Source organism: Quercus robur, chromosome 5, assembly GCF_932294415.1.
Source record: "Quercus robur chromosome 5, dhQueRobu3.1, whole genome shotgun sequence".
Taxonomy (NCBI): domain Eukaryota; kingdom Viridiplantae; phylum Streptophyta; class Magnoliopsida; order Fagales; family Fagaceae; genus Quercus; species Quercus robur.
In genome coordinates, this window is record NC_065538.1 from 66,728,887 (window position 1) to 66,747,973 (window position 19,087).

General features: G+C 40.1%; 1 protein-coding gene and 1 long non-coding RNA gene across 3 annotated transcripts; both read right to left on the reverse strand.

Moving 5' to 3' along the window:
• Positions 1–1,714: 1,714 nt before the first annotated feature.
• LOC126726751 (berberine bridge enzyme-like 21) lies at positions 1,715–5,743 on the reverse strand. Of its 2 annotated transcripts, none has more exons than XM_050432105.1 (2): positions 3,853–5,743; positions 1,715–1,919 (listed from the first exon to the last, which is right to left on the reverse strand). In XM_050432105.1, exons 1-2 carry the CDS (start codon positions 5,471–5,473, stop codon positions 1,792–1,794), a joined length of 1,749 nt encoding a protein of 582 aa, XP_050288062.1. In that variant the 5' UTR covers positions 5,474–5,743; the 3' UTR covers positions 1,715–1,791. The 2 variants fall into 2 exon arrangements, with proteins under 2 accessions (XP_050288062.1, XP_050288061.1); XM_050432104.1 differs by having other exon boundaries at positions 1,715–1,937.
• A 1,579-nt stretch (positions 5,744–7,322) lies between these two features.
• LOC126726754 (uncharacterized) lies at positions 7,323–9,881 on the reverse strand. Its single transcript, XR_007656059.1, has 2 exons — positions 9,602–9,881; positions 7,323–9,018 (listed from the first exon to the last, which is right to left on the reverse strand). It is a non-coding gene; the product is annotated as an uncharacterized LOC126726754 (long non-coding RNA).
• Positions 9,882–19,087: the final 9,206 nt, after the last annotated feature.

The window sequence follows — 19,087 nt, forward strand, 5'->3', positions numbered from 1 at the left end:
GGCCCACTTTCTAATTTTGCATTTCCTTGGGCTTTTACTAACTCTTTTGGGCTTTCCCGGCCTAATTACCGTATCCTTCATCCTCAGGGCTCACAAGCTTTCCAGCAACCCATTACTTTCTTACTTCATTGCTTTGGGCTTGCTGTGGCCCATTCTTACTTTTTTACATTACATAATGGCCATAGGTTTACTACTTCTTTCTCTAGGCTCCTTTAGGCCCATGTGCTTTCCTCAAGGCCCATTTATTTACTTTATGGGCCTATGATCCATTTTTCTTGCCATTTGAGCTTAATAGTTTTTCTATCAATCCACTAACTCATTTTTGCCCATATTGTTGGGCTTCTTCTTGCAATTGGGGTTCCACAAAATAAGCATCAACAGGGGTTAAGAACTATGTTCGGGAGGTCAGAATTATTTTTGAAAAAATGCTATGTTCACAACATTTTCATAACAAATTTTATACATAAGCTATTATTAGTGAGTACAAAAATGATGTTAGTATTAGGCCCAAATTAGAAACAGTCACAACTTACCAAATAAGATTTGTTGTAAAATTATTGTAAAAATTTTGTAGATGTAGCATTACTCTTATTTTTGTTAAATCAAAGTTATTGTGATTCTCAATGTTCAACATTTTTTTAGGGTGGTCACAATAGGCCTATTTAATATATATATATATATATATATATATATTTTAAAGTATATATGTTCATTTTTTTTGAAAGACAACCTGGACATCAATGTGGAGTCGCCATTGGATTCAGCTACCCTCATAACCCACCATTCACCATTTTCACAAACCCACAACCAACCACCACTCAATCATCACCACCACTACAAACCTTCATAAAACCCAAAAAACCACTACAAATAACCATAACTGACCATCCCAACTGCCACAACCAAAATCCAGCAACCCACAACCCACCATCCCAATCGCCACAACTAAAACCTAGCAACCCGCAACACACCATCCCAATCGCCACAACCAAAACCCAGCCACCTTCCTCTTCTACCACCAATCCAACCCACAACCCCCACAAATCACAAACCCACACACACATCACCTATCAAACCCAACCACAACTCTGCCGAAATCTAGCCAAAGCTTAAAACCTAGCTACACCTGCTGAAACCCACTCACACAAACCCATACTAGTGACCTAGCCACTAATGAAGGATGACCACCAACAAATGGGGACCACGAAAATGACGAGAAGAGAGAGACTGAGACAAGCACAACCTAGAGCCACTAATGGAGCAAGGTTTTAGTGTTTGGAGCTATAAAAAAAGCATTTAAATTATTTTACATGCTTTGTTGTGAATGCTCTTGTAACACAATGTTCACTATTAGATATAAGATTTAAAATCTTAAAAATAAAATGGATTCTATCTAGTTTGCTTGAAATGAAGAGATAATTAATCATTCCTTCTTTTACACTTCAATTGGTGTTTATGGATGGAAATCAATACAAGAACTTTTGATGGCATTCAACCTCATGGCTCACATCACATTAATGGATGGTTCTCTTTTTCTTCTTTACTTGATCTTTGGGATTTTTGTAATTTTCAAATAAAGATTTTAGGTGTCACTTGCGCGTGTACTCCCTCGATTCCTATTCCTTTTCTATATAATGAAACTTATATAAATTTATTTTTCGCTTTAAAAACAATAACAAACAATTTTTATTTTTATTTTTTTAGGCTTTAAAAATAAAAACAAATAAAAGAACAGCTTGTTATACGAAGTAAGCAATATAATTCAGTACATCTAAGGAGGGCTTGTAGTATTTACGACCAAAAGTTCATCCTCTGAAGTTGAAGATCCCACACAAGGAGCAGGTACATCAGGCCTCCCATTAGTCTCTCCAGTGATAGGATAGATGTCAACAACAATCTGGTCACGCCTGAGTGGACTCCTGCAGTCGGCAAGAGAACTGAAAGATTAACCATAACAAAAAAATATACATGAGACAATATTAAAGAAAGTATAACTTATATAGGATTCCAAGCATGAATTGACTTGTCTATGGCATCTATTTCTAGGAAAATGAGTCATTCTCTAACAGGCTAATGAGAGATCACAACCCCAATAACTTTTTGACACTTTTCCTTTAAAGCATGTGCACTACCCATCCACCCAAAAAGGGGGGGTAAACAAGCTAAGAAAGTCGAATAAAGAAGCTCTGGCTAGTGTGTGGAAAGGAGAAGTTAGTGATAATGGGATACAACTGCGTACTATTACTACATGGTGTGGATTTCTGCTCAAACCCCGCATGACTTTGGATGGGTTAAATGTGCCCAATTGGAAATAAAAACGACAAAATGAACACTTTTCTCTTAGTTGAGGATATCATTACTAAGAAATGGAGGAGAGATCAAGTGCAGGATGATAATCACCAGATAGCAGAGTCATGGCACTATATCTCCACTTGTATTTTCAATGGATTTTAATTTAAAATTTTTTTTTTTTTGGAAGGCTCTATAGCATGGAAATCCAATTCAGTGAAGCTCTTGTGTATCTTAAGGAAGGCATATGCTTCGAAAACTTTGATATAGAATACCAAGTAGGAAGATCAACAGCAGTAAGCTATGTTAGCACTTGGCCTATGACCTATGAGTTAAATATTATTTCTGAGTGTTTCTAAAGGAGACGTACAATGTTCAAAACTCCTCTCCTATTCTTAAAATGTATATATAAACTATGTTAGCACTCCCCACCCCATAAAATGTAAAAAACATCTTGTTGGAGAATAAACCGGAATATTGCTGGTTGGAGTTTATTAGATGCAGTTGCTGTATGGAAATGAATACTCATAAAATTGAGGACAGGCATTTGTTCCCTGCTTTATGGTATTGTATGAATGTATAAAAAGGATATTGAGCTAGATGAGCATGCTGAGACAAAATAGTCGAAAAGATTAGTAACATTAGTTATGTAAATTCTTATTTCCAGTTTCTGCCATATAAGTCTCTAGAGGTAGGGAGAGAGCCAGAATTGAAGGACTCATGATATTACTTCAACTGAAAAATTAAACAGAAAGCATGGACTTTTAGATGAGGGAGAAAATAAGTGGGTCCTGATTGTCACTAAGTCAAGATCTATTAAATTAATTAGGAAAGGGGGCACTGGTACTCGTTATACCTTACTTAACCGTGTCCCAAAGAATAAAGCCACCATTGAATTTTCCATGCAATTACAATTCAATGATTGGCTTTTTATTTTTTATTTATCTTTAATCTCTTTACTATGTGCCAATTGGCAATTGCCAAAGTGAAAGAAAATGCATATTGCGACTTCAAGCATTCTAAACTGACGGCCAGGCTATAAACTGTTTTGACAATCGACATGATGGAAAAGACATTCCTCACCAGCTTCCATTCAATTTGTAACAATATAAACAAAATTCAGAAAGAACTTTTAGTTCTTTTGTGTTGTAAAAAGAACTACTTCATCCAAATCAACCGTGATATTGATAGTGACAGGAAACCAACCTACTGACTAAGAGATAGTCAGCAACTTGATTTGAATGCTTCTAAAAGTCAGCCTTAAAGACAGACAGGCCATCGTCTATCACGCAAGTGTTGTACGGTTTCCAAATGACCACGTTCAAGTAAAAGGGATTGATATAAATCATGCCTCATAATAAGGAGGGTAAAACCACAAAGAAAAAACAAAGACAACAGCAAATTTCAGATTGACAATTTATTACAAATACATATTTCAGATTTTCACTAAACTATCGTAACGACTAGAGGGAACAACGTAATACAATTTATCTGAATTATGCAGAAAAGGCCAATAATACAGCAATCTGTGTGACAATAAAGTTTCCTAACCCTATGGCTTACTTGGATTAGTAGGAATGCTCTGTTCATTCCTGAAGAAATTATGTGGATCAACTGCAGTCTTCACCTTCACCAACCTATGGAAGTTGTCATTGAAGTACTTGACCCCATAAACTTCTCCTTCTTCATAGCTGTTCTTATCATTGTTGTTGATACCAATGTCAAGGTCCCTATAGTTGAGAAATGCACTTCTTGGGTTCTTGGACACAAATGGAGTCATGTAACTATAAAGCCTCCTTATCTGAGCTGTGTAATTCTTTTCTAACTCAATTCCCTCTTCATCCCAATTCATAGAGTACTGGATTTTAAACAAATTTCCGGCACGGTGTGGAAAAGCAGTAGCAGAAGCAGGGATCTCATTCATTTTTCCGCCATACGGATTGAAAACCAACCCGGTTTTCCCAAGCTCAATCATCCTCTTCCATAACCATTCCAACCCATCTTTCGAAATTGGGGTCTGCACATAATCCGATTTCCTCTTCAAGAAATTCGCCGAGTCAGGATTTCTATCAAGCAACACAGATGGGGATGTCCCATTGTCGACATTAGCCCACCAAACAGCTGATTCAATCCAACTCATTTCCGTCACACCTTCCTTCTTCATACCCAATTCAGGAAAATCCTTATCCAACAATGCCACAAGTTCCTCAGCATTTCCCAGAAACATTGTCAAAATTGAGATTCTAATAGTCTTCTCCCCCTTATTCACTTTAGAACTCACAGGCTGTACCAACATCCTCATCCAAAGGTTGTCATCTGTCGTAGGAGCAACCTGTTGCCACTTATAGACAATGTCAGTAACATTCTCCTCTTCATCTAAACTCCTCTCAATACGGAAAACCGAAACAGTTTCCGGTACCGGAATCAAGTTGATTTTGTAGGAAAGTATAACTCCAAAACTCGCTCCTCCACCTCCTCTAATAGCCCAAAACAAATCTTCCCCCATTGACTCCTTATCAAGAATCTTTCCATTCACATCAACTAGCTTTGCATCAAGAACATGATCCACCGACAACCCATGTTTACGCAACATACTGCCGTACCCTCCACCGCTTAAGTGGCCACCGACACCAACAGTGGGACAAAGACCAGCAGGGAAGCCAAGAACTTTACTCTTCTCCCAAATTCTATAGTAAAGTTCTCCAAGTGTGGCACCAGATTCAACCCAAGCGGTTTGTTCCTGAAGATTGATAGTGATGGATCGAAGATTGAACATGTCTAGGATTATAAATGGGACATCTGAGATGTAAGAGATACCCTCATAGTCATGGCCGCCACTTCGGATTTTGAGTTGAATCCCAATGTTTTTGGTACAAATCACTGTGGCTTGAACATGGGATTCTTGTGTTGGGGTCACAATCATTGTGGGTTTTGGAGTGGTTGAAGTGTTGAACCGGGAGTTTCTAATGTAGGCTCGAAGTACGGTTGTGTAGGAAGGGTTGGTCTGAGAGTATACTATATTGGAAACTTGGTCTGGTTGGTTGGTTTGGTTTGATAGGCATTGGACAAAGGTTTCATATACAGAATCTGAGGCAGAGACATGAAGAGGAAGAAGGAGAACAAGAAAGAGAGGAATCATGAGAGCCTGCATAGAAAGACTTACCAAAGAGTGCGATTTTCTCATTTCTAACAAACTGTGAAAACTGTTTTTGTGTTTTTGAGTTTTGAGAACTTTTTATATTTGATCTGTAGGCTTTATTGACAAGAATGGTTTGGGTCTGGTGTGCGTGTATGCTCTATTTGACTATGGGAAATGCCAAGCTTCTTTGCTCCTGCCCTTTAAACCGTCCAAAATTTTGACTAGAAAAATCGGTGGAAATTTTACGTTCGTTTGACAAGTCAGCATTTATTAGTCTTCAATAGTTTTTTGCTTTTGCAATTCTTTTAGATGGAATACTATTTGTATGATTCGATTCATACATAATACCATTGTGTACATATATTGACCAAAAAAAAAAAAAAAAAAAAAGAATATTTGACAAATAGTTTTGATATATGTTACCGAGGCAGATTGTTAGTTTAAAAAAATAAATTTCTATAAATATTTATCAACTCTAACTAGCACAAAAAATATTGTGAAATTTTTTGTGTACATGTAATGATCCTAGATAAAAAATGAAGATAAGATTTTGGGTTTGATTTGACGGTGTTTGGACCACTCGAAACTTTCAACCAGTTGAAAAATTGGAAATTGTCGGAAACTGTTTGGCGTAGTTTCCTTAATCCCACAGTTATCGGCTTGTGGATAACGACAACCATATGTGGGTCGAAGTTCTATTATTTGTGCAAGTGGTTCGAGAACATGTGACTTTTATTTTGGTGGCCTAACCATGATTAAATATTAGGGTCCCTGTGTTTTTGGTATTATTTATGAAGACCAGATAATGGCGTCATTGCCATGGACTAATTTATTAAGCATCCACTGAATGAAAAATCTATTCTTCAATTCTAAAGTTCTTCATATTCTTTGGTGTTGACAATGTCGTTCCAACTTCGTGAACCAACGAAATAGAAGTTTAACTATATATCACCTCTTACAATTCTGCTTCATATGCTTTATCTTTGAGTAATCACATGAGCATTGTGCATTGGGTTCATCTCCATTTTTTAATCAAACCATAATTCAAAAAATTAGAAGCAAAAATAAATGGGAAAAACACCTTTTGCTCTCGGCCATTAAAGTAGGAAATGGTTATTATTTTTGAAATATGAAACATATCCACGTGGAGGAGGGTTAAAATACATTTTATTTTTTCGGCCCAACTTTGGAGAAGGAGTTTGATATCAAATAATATCATGTAAAAAATATCAAAATCCAATAAGTGAAAGATATGTTTACAAAAAATGACTACCCTACAAACAAATGTAAAACATGTGTTAGTGGGTGACTATTTTTGCACACGTCTTTGATTTATTGGATTTCGACACGGATGATGTGGTATCATTTGATACAAAATATTTTTTCCCAACTTTGGGAAAAGAAGCTTGGTAATTAAGGATCCGTTTGGTTGGAATGGTGGAAAAGTAGGATGATAGAATATTGCGGGAGGATGGAAAAGTAGGAGGATAAAAAAGATTTAAATTTCCCTCATATGTGTTTGGTTGGAGAAATGGAAAAGCAGAGAGATGAAAAACTCTTTTATTTGTTTCATAGGAAAAATGAGAAGATGGAAAATGGAGTTGTTATAAATTTACAATTATGTTTCCATTAAATAGAACAAAAAAGTAACACATTTAAATTTTTTTTTTTAAAAAATTGTGTATGAACACTTCAATTTTTTTTTTTTTTTTTTTAAAGAAGCACAAGTCAAAGAAAGATCATCATAAAAAAAAATAAAAAAAATAAAAAAATAATGAGAAGTACAAGAAAAGACAAAAGAAAAAAAAAAAGAAAAAAGAAAAAAAGAAGAAGAATAGAGGAAAATAACGCAAAACAAAAAGAAAGATTTTTTTTTTTTATATATAACAAAAAAAAAAAAAAAGAGATAGTACAACGGAAAGAGAGAAAAAATCAAAGGAGAAAAAAAATGCAAAACTAGTGACACATACGACAAACCCATGTGCACTTACACATGGGTATTTTGGTCTTCTTTATACATACTAAGTTTTCCTTTTAAGTTTTCTTCTCATTTTGGGGAGAAAATATTTTGGTGGGTCTGGAGAGAAAACATCTAGGCCCCACCACTTTTTTTTCCCTTCCTTTCTCCCAACCAAACACCCACTAAAAATACTTTCCTCCCTCCCTCCCAAACTAAAAGCTAAGCATAGCATTTATGTTGCTACGCTTCTATTACGCCACATCATCCACCAATTTCCTATACTTTCTCACCTTAAAATTATACTTCCTCCAATATATCTCTCTTACTTTTATCTTTTTATCTCCCTACTACTCTATATCTTTACGTTGAAATTGCTCATTCCCTTCATCTTTCTTTTATTTTGACTCTTCTTCTCCACATTTTATTTACTATAAAAATTTATCATTTTCATTCAATCCATATTTTTCTCATACAAAGAGGTAAGTACTCTCTCTCTCTCTCTCTCTCTCTCTCTCTCTCTCTCTCTCTCTTGGTGTGCTTTTAATTCTTTATTGCATCTTTAATTTAGGTTGATGAATTTTTGTGTTGAACTCTACTTTTGGGTTGATATGATTTGTGTCACGCCTCGAACCCAAAAGGGTCTAAAGCATGAGAAAACATCTCAAGGGTACCTGTTAATTTTTCCCTTTTGAACAATTCAATCCAAATAAATTCTACAAAACCATTTCCAAAAATAATATGACAAGAATGATTAGAATGATACAGCACAAAGCTTCTCAAAATGCTCGCATGAAACTACATACTATAATTTGTGAGCAATAACAATACAATTTCAAACCCAAGGCCACATGAGAATGCCGTCACAAAGATAGAACTAATCTACCGTCACAAAGACGGAACTCATCGCCGACACACAGTTGGAACTAATTATGCCACTACAAAGACGGAACTCATCGCTGTCACAAAGACGGAACTAATATGCCGTCACAAAGATGAAACTCAACGGCGTCACAAAGACGGAACTCAATAACTATCACAAAGACGGGTGCTAAGATACCAATGCCACACAGACTATAGTATCTTGCTAGGTAATCATTGGGTAATCACATGTCATAGCATATGGGTAGAATATAAAGAGCTCACAAATTGCCTTTAATTCAAAGTACATAATTCACTTCCAAGTAGTTTCATAAAATATTTGGATACCCAAGATATTCACAAGGTTCTCAAAGCCCTTAACTTATTTTTTGTCAAAAAGATTTTGTATTAACTTCCCAAATAACATAGATTAAGATAAAACATCTTTATATTTTGCAAATAATGCAATAAATCCATAAAATCCATTCTTAAGAATTTAATCAAAGATGCTAGTCTTTTCCATGCTAACAAATCATGCAATTCCCCATATGTAATAAGAATATGCACTTTCATATATAATCATATATAGTAGGATCACAATACAACACTTTTTAGAAAAACATAGTTCCACAAATAATTTTTCTAAATGTGTTTGACCCAAAAACAACGTTTATGCAACATGATTATTTTCCAAAAATCCCATTAAAAAGCTACTTACCTCGCAACCTGCAAAAGCCTAATTTTCCAAGCTCCAAATGAAATTAGCTAGAACCTAAACAATATCAAGCAAACCTATCACAATAAGCATAAAGCTTGACATTGAATCTAGCTATGAATTAGGGATTGCTAACTAAGCAATTAATTAGGCAAGCCTAATGTTTAACCTCACAAATAATGTATTCCACTTCAAAAGATTTTCAACAAATTAATTCACATGGCATAGGCTCCGATTTATAAATTAACCCATTCAATATCATCTCCCTAATACTAAAATCTTAACAATTTATGAGTAGCTTCCATAAGATATACACAACATCATCAAGAGACCCATGAAACCAAAATCACAATATTCTCCAACACAAACCATTTAAATCTTTTACTAGCTCCAAATAACTCACCATCTATTTCACATTAAAGAGCCAAAACCCCCAAATCTTCACCACTTAGATAGCCACCATTGTAAAAACTATAAACCCACTCATCAAATAATTCCATCAGCATAAAACCCATACATATAAACACATGAATATCACTTCCGACACTCATAAATCACATAGGTATCATTATCAAAGCTTAGAAAAAGAAAGCCTCTAGCATAAGCATATAAACCCACCAAAAATATTAGAAATTTTTACCTCAAATACTAGAGATGAGTGAGTCTTAGCTTTTTCCTATGGAGTTTTCTGGTAAACCTTCCTAGAAAAAGATGGTGGAGGTGGTGGAGTGATGCACCGGTGGGAGTGTGTGAATGGAGATATGAGTGTGTTTGTCTTTGTGTGAAAAGAAAGAAAAGAGATGAGAAAGTGAGGGGTATGGCTGGCTAAGGGTGAGGAAGAGATATTTTGTGACATTTGTGTGGTTGGGAGTTAAGGGGGTAGGTAGGTGGGGCTTACGTGTGGCTCCTTAAAAATCTGATCCCTTTCTTCTTCTTCTTCTTCTTCTTCTTCTTCTTATTTTTATTTTTATTTATTTTTTAATAATGGGTTGGGGCATTACAATTTGGTTGTGTTTTTATTTGTTTTTATTTTATTTATTTTATTTTTTATTTTCTTCTCTTTAATTGATAGATGTTATCCTATGACATTATATAGTATTCAATGATATAATGTTATTTTATTATATACCATGTTGTTGTGAAATTTCAAAGTACTCGCAAGTGTACGAACCATACCGAAATATAGTTTGACAAGAACGAAGTCAAACTCACAATGACTTGAATGAACGTAGAAAAATTAATCAAATCTTAACCAAATTAATCCTAATCTAGTTTAATAAAAATAGGTTGCTTTGAAATTAAATAAACTAAGCAAAGATATAATATAAAGCAGTGAAGAGATGTAAACAATCTAGAGAAAGGAATTAAGGTTTTGGAATCTGCCTTATTAATTCATATTAGCATATATTTATGATCATTAATTTTTCCCAACCACTACATGATAATCTAAAAATCAATCATGCTACCATGGAAAATATTATTATTAAAACTTCTATTTAAATATCTAAAGCATGTTCTTCTTTGCTTCTTAAGTATAAAATCAAATCATCAATTGTATCCATAGCCAAACAAATCACAAGAGATATACAATTTTAAAATCAAGAAATAAAAAACCAAGCATTCAATTAATTAAGAAAAATCCTAAATCATGAGAAAAACATGATTGAATTCATATCTAGAATCTCATCTCAGTCAATTGATATGAAGCAAGAACAATTTAAATCATTAAAGAACAAATATTGTGGGAAAAATCAAATCACATAAATAATATTGATAATCCTTAACAAGGTTTCATCCTCAACCTCAATAATAAATTTAGCTACTCATAATAATTGAAATAAAACACAAGAATAAAATACTAAACATTAAACTAGACAAATTATTAAAATTAACTGTCATGGAAGAAAACCAAAGAGGTACCTGCGACCCGTATGTTCAACCCCCTGCCGTCGCACTAGCCTCCTCTAAATTTTGCCCTAAAAAGCCTTTAAATAGGTCAAGAAATCCTACTACAAGTTGAATTCCCGTTTGGAGAAAATTCCAAATTTTTGGCCCATTTAATATCAGAATTCGGACTTTTGGTAAACTAAAATTTGTAGCCCTTTAAGTTAACTTTCTAGCCCATCATCTAGATTGGATGTTTGAGCAAAAAGTTATGCCAAAAATATAATCTGATGTGCAGGCTGGAATCCTAATCCGAATTGGACTTGGATTTGGTGTAAATTTCCTTTGATTCCTTGCTCCAATTGGACTTAAATTTAATTGGGTTGGCTTTCTTTAACTTCATCATGACCCTTGTAAAAGTAAAGTCCATTAACTTTCTTCTTTGCACAGAGTCACTTATTTAATTCCATTCTCCTTCAAAAGACAAATTCAAGCAATAAAATTTAATTAAGCACAAAATTGATTATTCAGCATTATTCCAAAATCAAATATAAAACGCATGAATTAACTCAAAATAAGTATGATAATACTTTCTAACAATGATATAAATATGCAAAATTAAGCTATTATCAATGCACATCACATGTCTTGGATAATTTGATATTTATAATTATATGCTTTTGAGTTAATTTTTAGATATTTTGAAATTGAGAATTTGAGTTTACATCAAAATACAATATACATGTCTATATATTTGAGTTTGTCTTTCAATTATTTGAATAATATCTGTAGTTGCACGATTTTCCTGGCCCAACTTATGTTGATTAGGCCTTGGCCCAAAGCGCAACCCACAATAAATATTTGTAGAGGATGGGTCAAAGAACTTAGCCTCAGTGAACTTGTTCGGCCTAATGCATGGACAATATTGTTTGCAAAAAGAAAATAAAAACACCAGAATGGATATTTCTCAAGTATGATTTTATTTCTCTTTGTTCCTGATACAGTTCTCGCGTTTTTCTTCTTTGAGGGACTCCACAACATTATATATTTCTCTTCTTTTCATCTCAACCTTACACCTGTTAATCATCCAAGCATCCACTTGAGCACCTGTCCCATCAGACGCCCTCATCAGTCCCTTTGTGAGTTGTAGAGGCCAAGGCGGTACTGTTCAGGAGTCTTTTCCTCATTAATGCGGCCAAGAGGGTGGTTGGGGCGCAATTAATGTGGTGGTAGCCTTCCATGAGATATTTTGGATTTAATTCATTTTATATGTTGGGAAGATGAGCTGAAATGGCTGGGGAAAGTTCCTCGTCTGGGCTTCGTGATGTCCGAGGAGGAGTTACTCCTCGGACAGGTTTCCTTGGCGCTATTGGGATTGAGTAACGCTTCATATGAGGCTTCTCTTCGGACAGGACGCTCCTCGGACGGGCCTGAGTTTGGAATAGCCCATCATTTTTGGGCCGGGCCCCACAATAGCCCCTCAAAACTCCGGTTTTTACCTCCCTTCGAGGGGAAAAGCGGGGTTTTGATGTTTGTGAGTGGAGGGAAATAAGGAGATCGTGGGGCGCGCGTGCGGACCGTTACTTTTGACGCGCTACAATTTACGAGGCGTGGCCATTAACTTCTGGAGGCGTTATGTTCCCTTCATCCAACGGCTTGGCGTGGATCGAACGGCCATCGTTTTTTCCCGTATTTTTAGGCAGGGATGATCTTTTATCTCTCCTCCCGGCTATATAAGACGTCAGAGGGGTTCAGTTCCTTCTTTCATCTGCATTTCACAAACCTCAAAAGACTCCAGAGAAATCCATCGAATCCCAGAGATATACGAACACTTGCGTCCGTTACGCCGCCGTAGCCGTTTTTGTGAAGCGTTTCGTCCAAGAGAGATTTCCAAGCGTCCCCTTGAGCGTTTTGTGAAGGTATCAGTACATTTCACTTTTCTCTCCGTTTCAATTCCCTCCTCGGACGCTACTTTTCTTTTCAGTCTTTACTTTCATTTCCCCAGTTCAGTTCAGATGGGTAGATTCGAAAAATTAGTAAAAACTCCAGCCGCTATGGAAGCCTTTAGGGCGAAATACCACATTCCCCCGGGGGTTGGGCTGCGGCACTGTCCTCTTGAAGGAATATTGACAGATAGAGTTGAGGGAGAAGTCGTTATCCCCATGATTGCTTTCATAGAGGGAGGGATGACGCTTCCCATGCGTAGGATTACAAGGGAATACCTGTTCAACCATAGGTTGACGCCGTATCAGTGTGCCCCGAATATGTTCAAGATACTAGGCTGTGTAGACGTCTTAGACGAGTGAATGAATCTAGGCCTCACCTGGCACGATGTGGCTTATCTGTACGAATGTCACCGCCTCGGGGATGATGGGTATTATCTTAAATCCCGGAACGAGGACGTTAGGTTGATCTCTTGTCTCCCAGTATCCAATAAGACCGTGAAGAATGACTTCCTCATTGCCTCTGGGGAGTGGTTCGACGGTATTCATTGTCCAACTCGGGCAGGGAACCCAGGTGCGGCGTTTTTAGGATCGGTCCTTTTTGGGAAAGGATTTAGTATTAAGGGGTTATTATTTTTTTTTTGTTTTGTGTGTAATTGGAAAATTTCATGGACTAACCCCACTTTTCTTGGTTGTTTGCAGACAAAGTTCACGTCGCTCCTCGGATAAGCCTTGTGAACGTGCCAGCGCTGAACTATCTTCTCAGGTCGGAGATTTACGCTACCGAGGACGGACAGTTGCGTGCGGCCCATATGGTTTTGGGCTATCAACCTCTGAGCAGCGCTTTCCAGGCAATCGGTCACGCTATAAGGGCTGGCAGTCCGTGGCTGGCTAGGATTGACGTGTCCCAGGACGGGTTCCTAGCTCCACACGATCTGCCACCAGTTGTGTTGCCTGGTGTCAGAAATCCCTACTTAGCAGAGCAGCTACCTCCGGTAAACGAGCCTGGCCCCGCTGTTTTGGTTGAAGAAGAGGCTGAATCATCTCGTCTTTCCCTTGAGGAAGAGATAGACAAGTTTTACTTCGAGGAGGAAATTCAGCAAAACCCCTTGGTGGAGCTTTCTAATCCCGACGCAGAGCAGGACCAACATTCCGCAGTTGGTATTCCCTCAATCGTTATCTGCTCGGACGATACTTCAGACGAAGAGATAGAGCCCATGGCAGGAAAGGGAAAGACTCTAAAGGAGCTGATGTCCTCCCGAGGGAAAGGTCAGTCATCGAAGAGTCAGTCATCGAAGGGACCAACTCCACCACAGGTCAAAACCCTTCCCCTTGTGGTCCCTCAGGGCGTCTCGGATCCTGGTCTTAAGGTTAATCCGGACCTGAAGAAGAAGAGGCCGGTTGACACTCCTGAGGAAGGTGAGGTGACTGCCCAGCCGACCAAGCAGCAAAAGACCACACGGGCGCCAAGGAGCAGAAGGGGTAACTCCTCGGAGAGCCGGGATGAGGAGAACGTTGCTGAAGTGCGCGCTGCCCCTCGTGCATGGAACCCCAAGTTGGAACTGGATGAGGTGGCCATCCTTTCCAATGCTTCGGTCCGAGAGTATAACCGAGGCAGGGCAGGGTACGTGGCTGATGCCTTAGAGCAACCCCTACTCCTTCCTCGGGACATGGAGGCCTATAGGCGGTTCTCTCAGCACGAGCTCTTCCTATCCCTAAAAAGGGATCTCGCGTTGGTAAGTAATCCTTTTACTGTTTTATTAATTTACTTATCCCTGTTAGATTTCTTTAACACTTTTATTTCGTTCGCAGATTACTCAGCAGGTGTTCGTGGTTGATGAGTTTTGCCGCGATAGCCGTAGTCGGGTTGAGGCTGAGACCCAGGCTCGGGCAGAGATGGAGAAAGCCTTGGGGTCCCTCAAGCACGAGCACCTTAAACTCACGGACGAGTTCAAGGTGTCGGAGAACCGGCGCAAAAGTGCAGAGGCTGGTTTAAAGAGTGCTGAGACCCAGGCGGAGGACCAGTGCAAAGAGCTGTACATGACGCAGCTTAACCTCATCACCGAGAGGCAGGCAGCGCAGGATCTCAAGATTGCCCTGCAAAAAGTAGAGGATGAGCTGAGGCGGGTAAAGGAGGAGGCCCAGCTGATCCGAGAGGCTACAGAGGCCGAGAAGAATGCTGCTCGCCAGCTCGGGGCTGAAGAGACGGAGGCCAGGCTGTTTGAGGAGATTCCCGAGGTATGCAGGGAGTACTGCGGCATTTCATGGGCTCATGCTCTCGACGCTGCAGGAGTTCCTGCGGATTCGGCACTAAGACTGCCCGAGAGCATCTTCTATCCTAGGGAGATCCGTGCGAATCCTGAAGACGCCCAAGTGGCTTCGGAGCAGGACTTGGCGGTGCCTGATGCCGTCCTTGTGCCTGATATGGCGGAGGATCCCGCTGCAGACTCTACCATCGAGGTTCCTCCTCCTCAGCCCGAGCAGAAAGAAGATCCTCCTGCTCAAGCTTAGCCTTTTAGGCTTTCAATCTCTGTAAATAGTTTTTATTTTTTATTTTATTTTATTTTAATTTTTTTTAAATGAGAGTTATCCTACTTTTCCCTTTTTTATAAGGACCTCTCTTTCTAATGTACTCGGAATATTAATATAAAATGTTCGTTTTGCCTACTACGGATGTGCGTTAGTAGCACTCTTCTTTAAACATTTACGATCGATGTGGATATAGGTAATCGGTCAAAATAAAATGGGTTTTTGGCGCTGCGCATTTGACGATTGCGATGGTACTAAACTGTGCGCACGCATTAAAATGATTTCCTTTAAGTAATAATCTCCCAATCTATCACAAGTAATAATTTCCCCAAAAGTCTGTGGTCCGAGGAGCCAGGCAGGACTTAGGTTCTGCTTAAAACTATGAATTGTCATGAGTAATAATTTCCCCAAAGTCTGTGGTCTGAGGAGCCATGCAGGACTTAGGTTTTGTTTAAAACTATGAACTATCATGAGTAATAATTTCCCCAAAAGTCTGTGGTCTGAGGAGCCATGCAGGACTTAGGTTTTGTTTAAAACTTATAAATAGTTGGCTTAAGTATTAATTTCCCCTAAGTCTGTGGTCCGAGGAGCCATGCAGGACTTAGGTTCTGTTTAAAACTTATAAATAGTTGTAATGTAGACTGGCAAGCGGCAAATAGTCATAAAAGAAAACGTATGCTAAGCCATTCTTATTAATAATAATACCTCCTGAGGTTATTTACATTCCATGGTCGAGGTACAGCTTTTTCATCCAAATCTTCTAGGTAGTAGGCGCCTATTCCGGCCACGGATGTGACACGGTATGGTCCCTCCCAATTGGGCCCCAACTTGCCCCAAGAGGGGTTCTTTGCGCTGCCAAGAATCTTCCTCATCACGAGATCACCTGGACCCATGGGCCGCAATTTGACGTTAGCATCGTACCCTTGTCTCAGCTTCTGGTGATAGTAGGCCATGTGAATCGTGGCCTTTTCCCTTCTTTCCTCGGCTAGGTCCAGACTTCTTCCGAGCAATTCATCGTTATGGCTTGGGGTAAACGAGCTAGATCTTAGCGTGGGGAAATTGTTCTCGATCGGAAGCACAGCCTCAGCCCCATAAGTCATTGAGAAGGGGGTTTCACCGGTTGAACGCCGCGGCGTTGTCCGATAGGTCCATAAGACGTGCGGTAGTTCTTCTACCCATCTCCCCTTTGACTCATCCAGTCTTTTCTTCAATCCGTTCACTATGACCTTGTTCACGGCCTCGACTTGCCCATTTCCTTGGGGGTATGCAGGGGTGGAATATCAATTAATGATCCCAAATTCACGGCAATACTCCCTAAAATTCTTGCTGTCAAACTGAAGACCATTGTCGGAAATGAGTGTTCTCGGAGTTCCGAAGCGGGTGATAATGTTCTTCCAGATGAATTTCTGGGCGTCCACGTCCCTGATGTTGGCCAAAGGTTCAGCCTCCACCCATTTAGTGAAGTAATCGGTTCCGACTATTATGTATCGCTTGTTCCCCGCAGCCTTGGGGAAAGGCCCGACAATATCAAGACCCCATTGCGCGAACGGCCATGGACTGGAGAGTGGGTTGAGAACCCCTTCGGGTTGGTGGATATTCGGGGCAAATCTTTGGCACTGATCGCACTTCTTAGCGTATTCCTGGGCCTGTCTCTGCATGTTTGGCCACCAGTATCCTTGGGTGACTTCCACATACTCCCTCATGCAACTCCTTAAGAAGAGACTCGGACTCTTCTGGATGTACGCAGAGCAAGTACGGTCCAGAGTAGGAGCGCCGATAGAGTTTGCGATCCTCTGATAGCCAAAAACGAGGAGCATTTCTACGTATCTTCTCGGCTTCTAGTTTTTCTTCCGGTAGGATCTCGTCTTGGAGGAAATTCCTTATAGGGTCCATCCAACTAGGGCTCTGTCTAATCTGATGGACTTGGGTCGGGTTTCCACTGATGGGACTGGCCTTGACTAGATCTTCGACTAGGATCATTCGTGGCAAATTACGTGCCGAGGACGTGGCAAGAGTGGCCAACGAGTCTGCATGAGTGTTTATGCTCCTGGAAATGTGCGTCAGGCTGAAGGATTCAAAACTCGTCTGTAGCCGTTTGACTTGTCCCAGATACTCTTGCATCCTAGTATCTCGAGCTTCTAGCTCTCCTATCACTTGTCCGACCACTAATCTGGAGTCTGAGAACGCTTCTATTACTCTTCCACCCAATCTTTGAACCATTGCCATTCCTTGAAGTAAGGCTTCGTATTCGGCTTCATTGTTCGTAGCCGAGAATCCGAGTCTTAATGACTTTTCAATGACAGCGCCGTCCGGCGATATTAACACTATCCCAACTCCTGATCCTCTCTGGTTGGCCGCGCCATCCACGTAGACCTTCCAATGCATGGTCCTCCCAGCTGAAACTGCGCCAACCAGTTTTCCACCCAGGTCTTTCCTCTCGGTCATCGTTTCTATAGAGGGCTCAGCAAACTCCGCTACCAAGTCTGCGAGGACCTGTCCTTTGACGGAGGGTCTGGGCATATATTTAATATCAAAAGCCCCCAAAAGAGCACTCCACATGGAGATCCTTCCTGTGTAGTCAGCGCTTCGAAGCACGGCTCGAAGGGGAAGCTGAGTCAGAACGATGACCGTATGCGCCTGAAAGTAATGAGGAAGCTTCCGGGTTGCATGCACTATCGCCAGAATTGCCTTTTCTAAGGGTAGGTATCGCACCTCGGCCTCATGTAGTGATTTGCTCACATAGTACACCGGTCGCTGCACCCCATTATCATCCCGTATCAGTACCGGGCTTACGGCGTGGGGAGCTACGGCGATGTAGGCAAACAGCACCTCGTCTGCCTCCGGACTGGACATGATGGGTGGTCGGGACAGGTAGTCCTTAAGCTGTTGGAAAGCCTGAACGCAATCCTCCGACCATTTAAACTCTTTCCACTTGTTTATCAGGAGGTAAAAAGGCCGACATCGATCCGCCGATCGCGATATGAACCGGTTTAATGCCGCAATCATGCCAGTGAGCTTCTGCACCTCCTTCGGGTTCTGAGGAGTCTGTAGACTGTTAATGGCTTTGATTTGGTCGGGACTTACTTCTATTCCCCTATGGGTGACCATGTACCCTAGGAATTTCCCAGACCCGACCCCGAATGAACATTTGGTGGCATTCAGCCGCAATCGGTGCTCCCTTAAGATAGCAAAGACTGTTCCAAGTTTTTTCACGTGCTCGGACACCCTTTTACTCTTCACAACCATATCGTCTATATACACTTCAATGATCTTGCCCAGTTGTGGCTCGAACATCCGAGTCATCATCCTTTGGTAGGTTGAGCCCGCGTTCTTTAGCCCGAATGGCATCACCTTATAATGATAATTTCCGATGGGCGTCATGAAAGCCGTTTTCTCTTGGTCCTCTAGCGCAAGGGGTATCTGATGATAGCCCTGGAAGGCGTCCAGGAAGCTCATTCGGGGGTGCCCCACGGTTGCATCCACCAATCGATCGATTTTGGGTAGAGGGAATGGGTCCTTGGGGCACGCCTTGTTCAGGTCCGTGAAGTCCACGCAGACCCTCCACTTCCCCGTCTTCTTCCTTACCACCACTGTGTTCGCCAACCATTCGGGATAAAAGACCTCTTTGATAGCCCCTGCTCTTTTCAACCTGGCCACCTCGTCTCTTACGGCGCTAGCGTGTTCCTTTGAAGGGCGTCGGGGTGGCTGCTTCCTCGGAGTGGAAGAGGGGTTGACGTTCAGGTGGTGGCAGATGAGGCTAGGATTAACTC

Excerpts from the sequence above, each read along its gene's own strand:
- LOC126726751 (XM_050432104.1), bottom strand. The coding sequence starts at position 5,473 with ATGAGAAAATCGCACTCTTTGGTAAGTCTTTCTATGCAGGCTCTCATG. Across the intron at positions 1,938-3,852 it reads GAGCATTCCTACTAATCCAA|TTCTCTTGCCGACTGCAGGA; the intron begins GTAAGCCATAGG and ends TTAATCTTTCAG.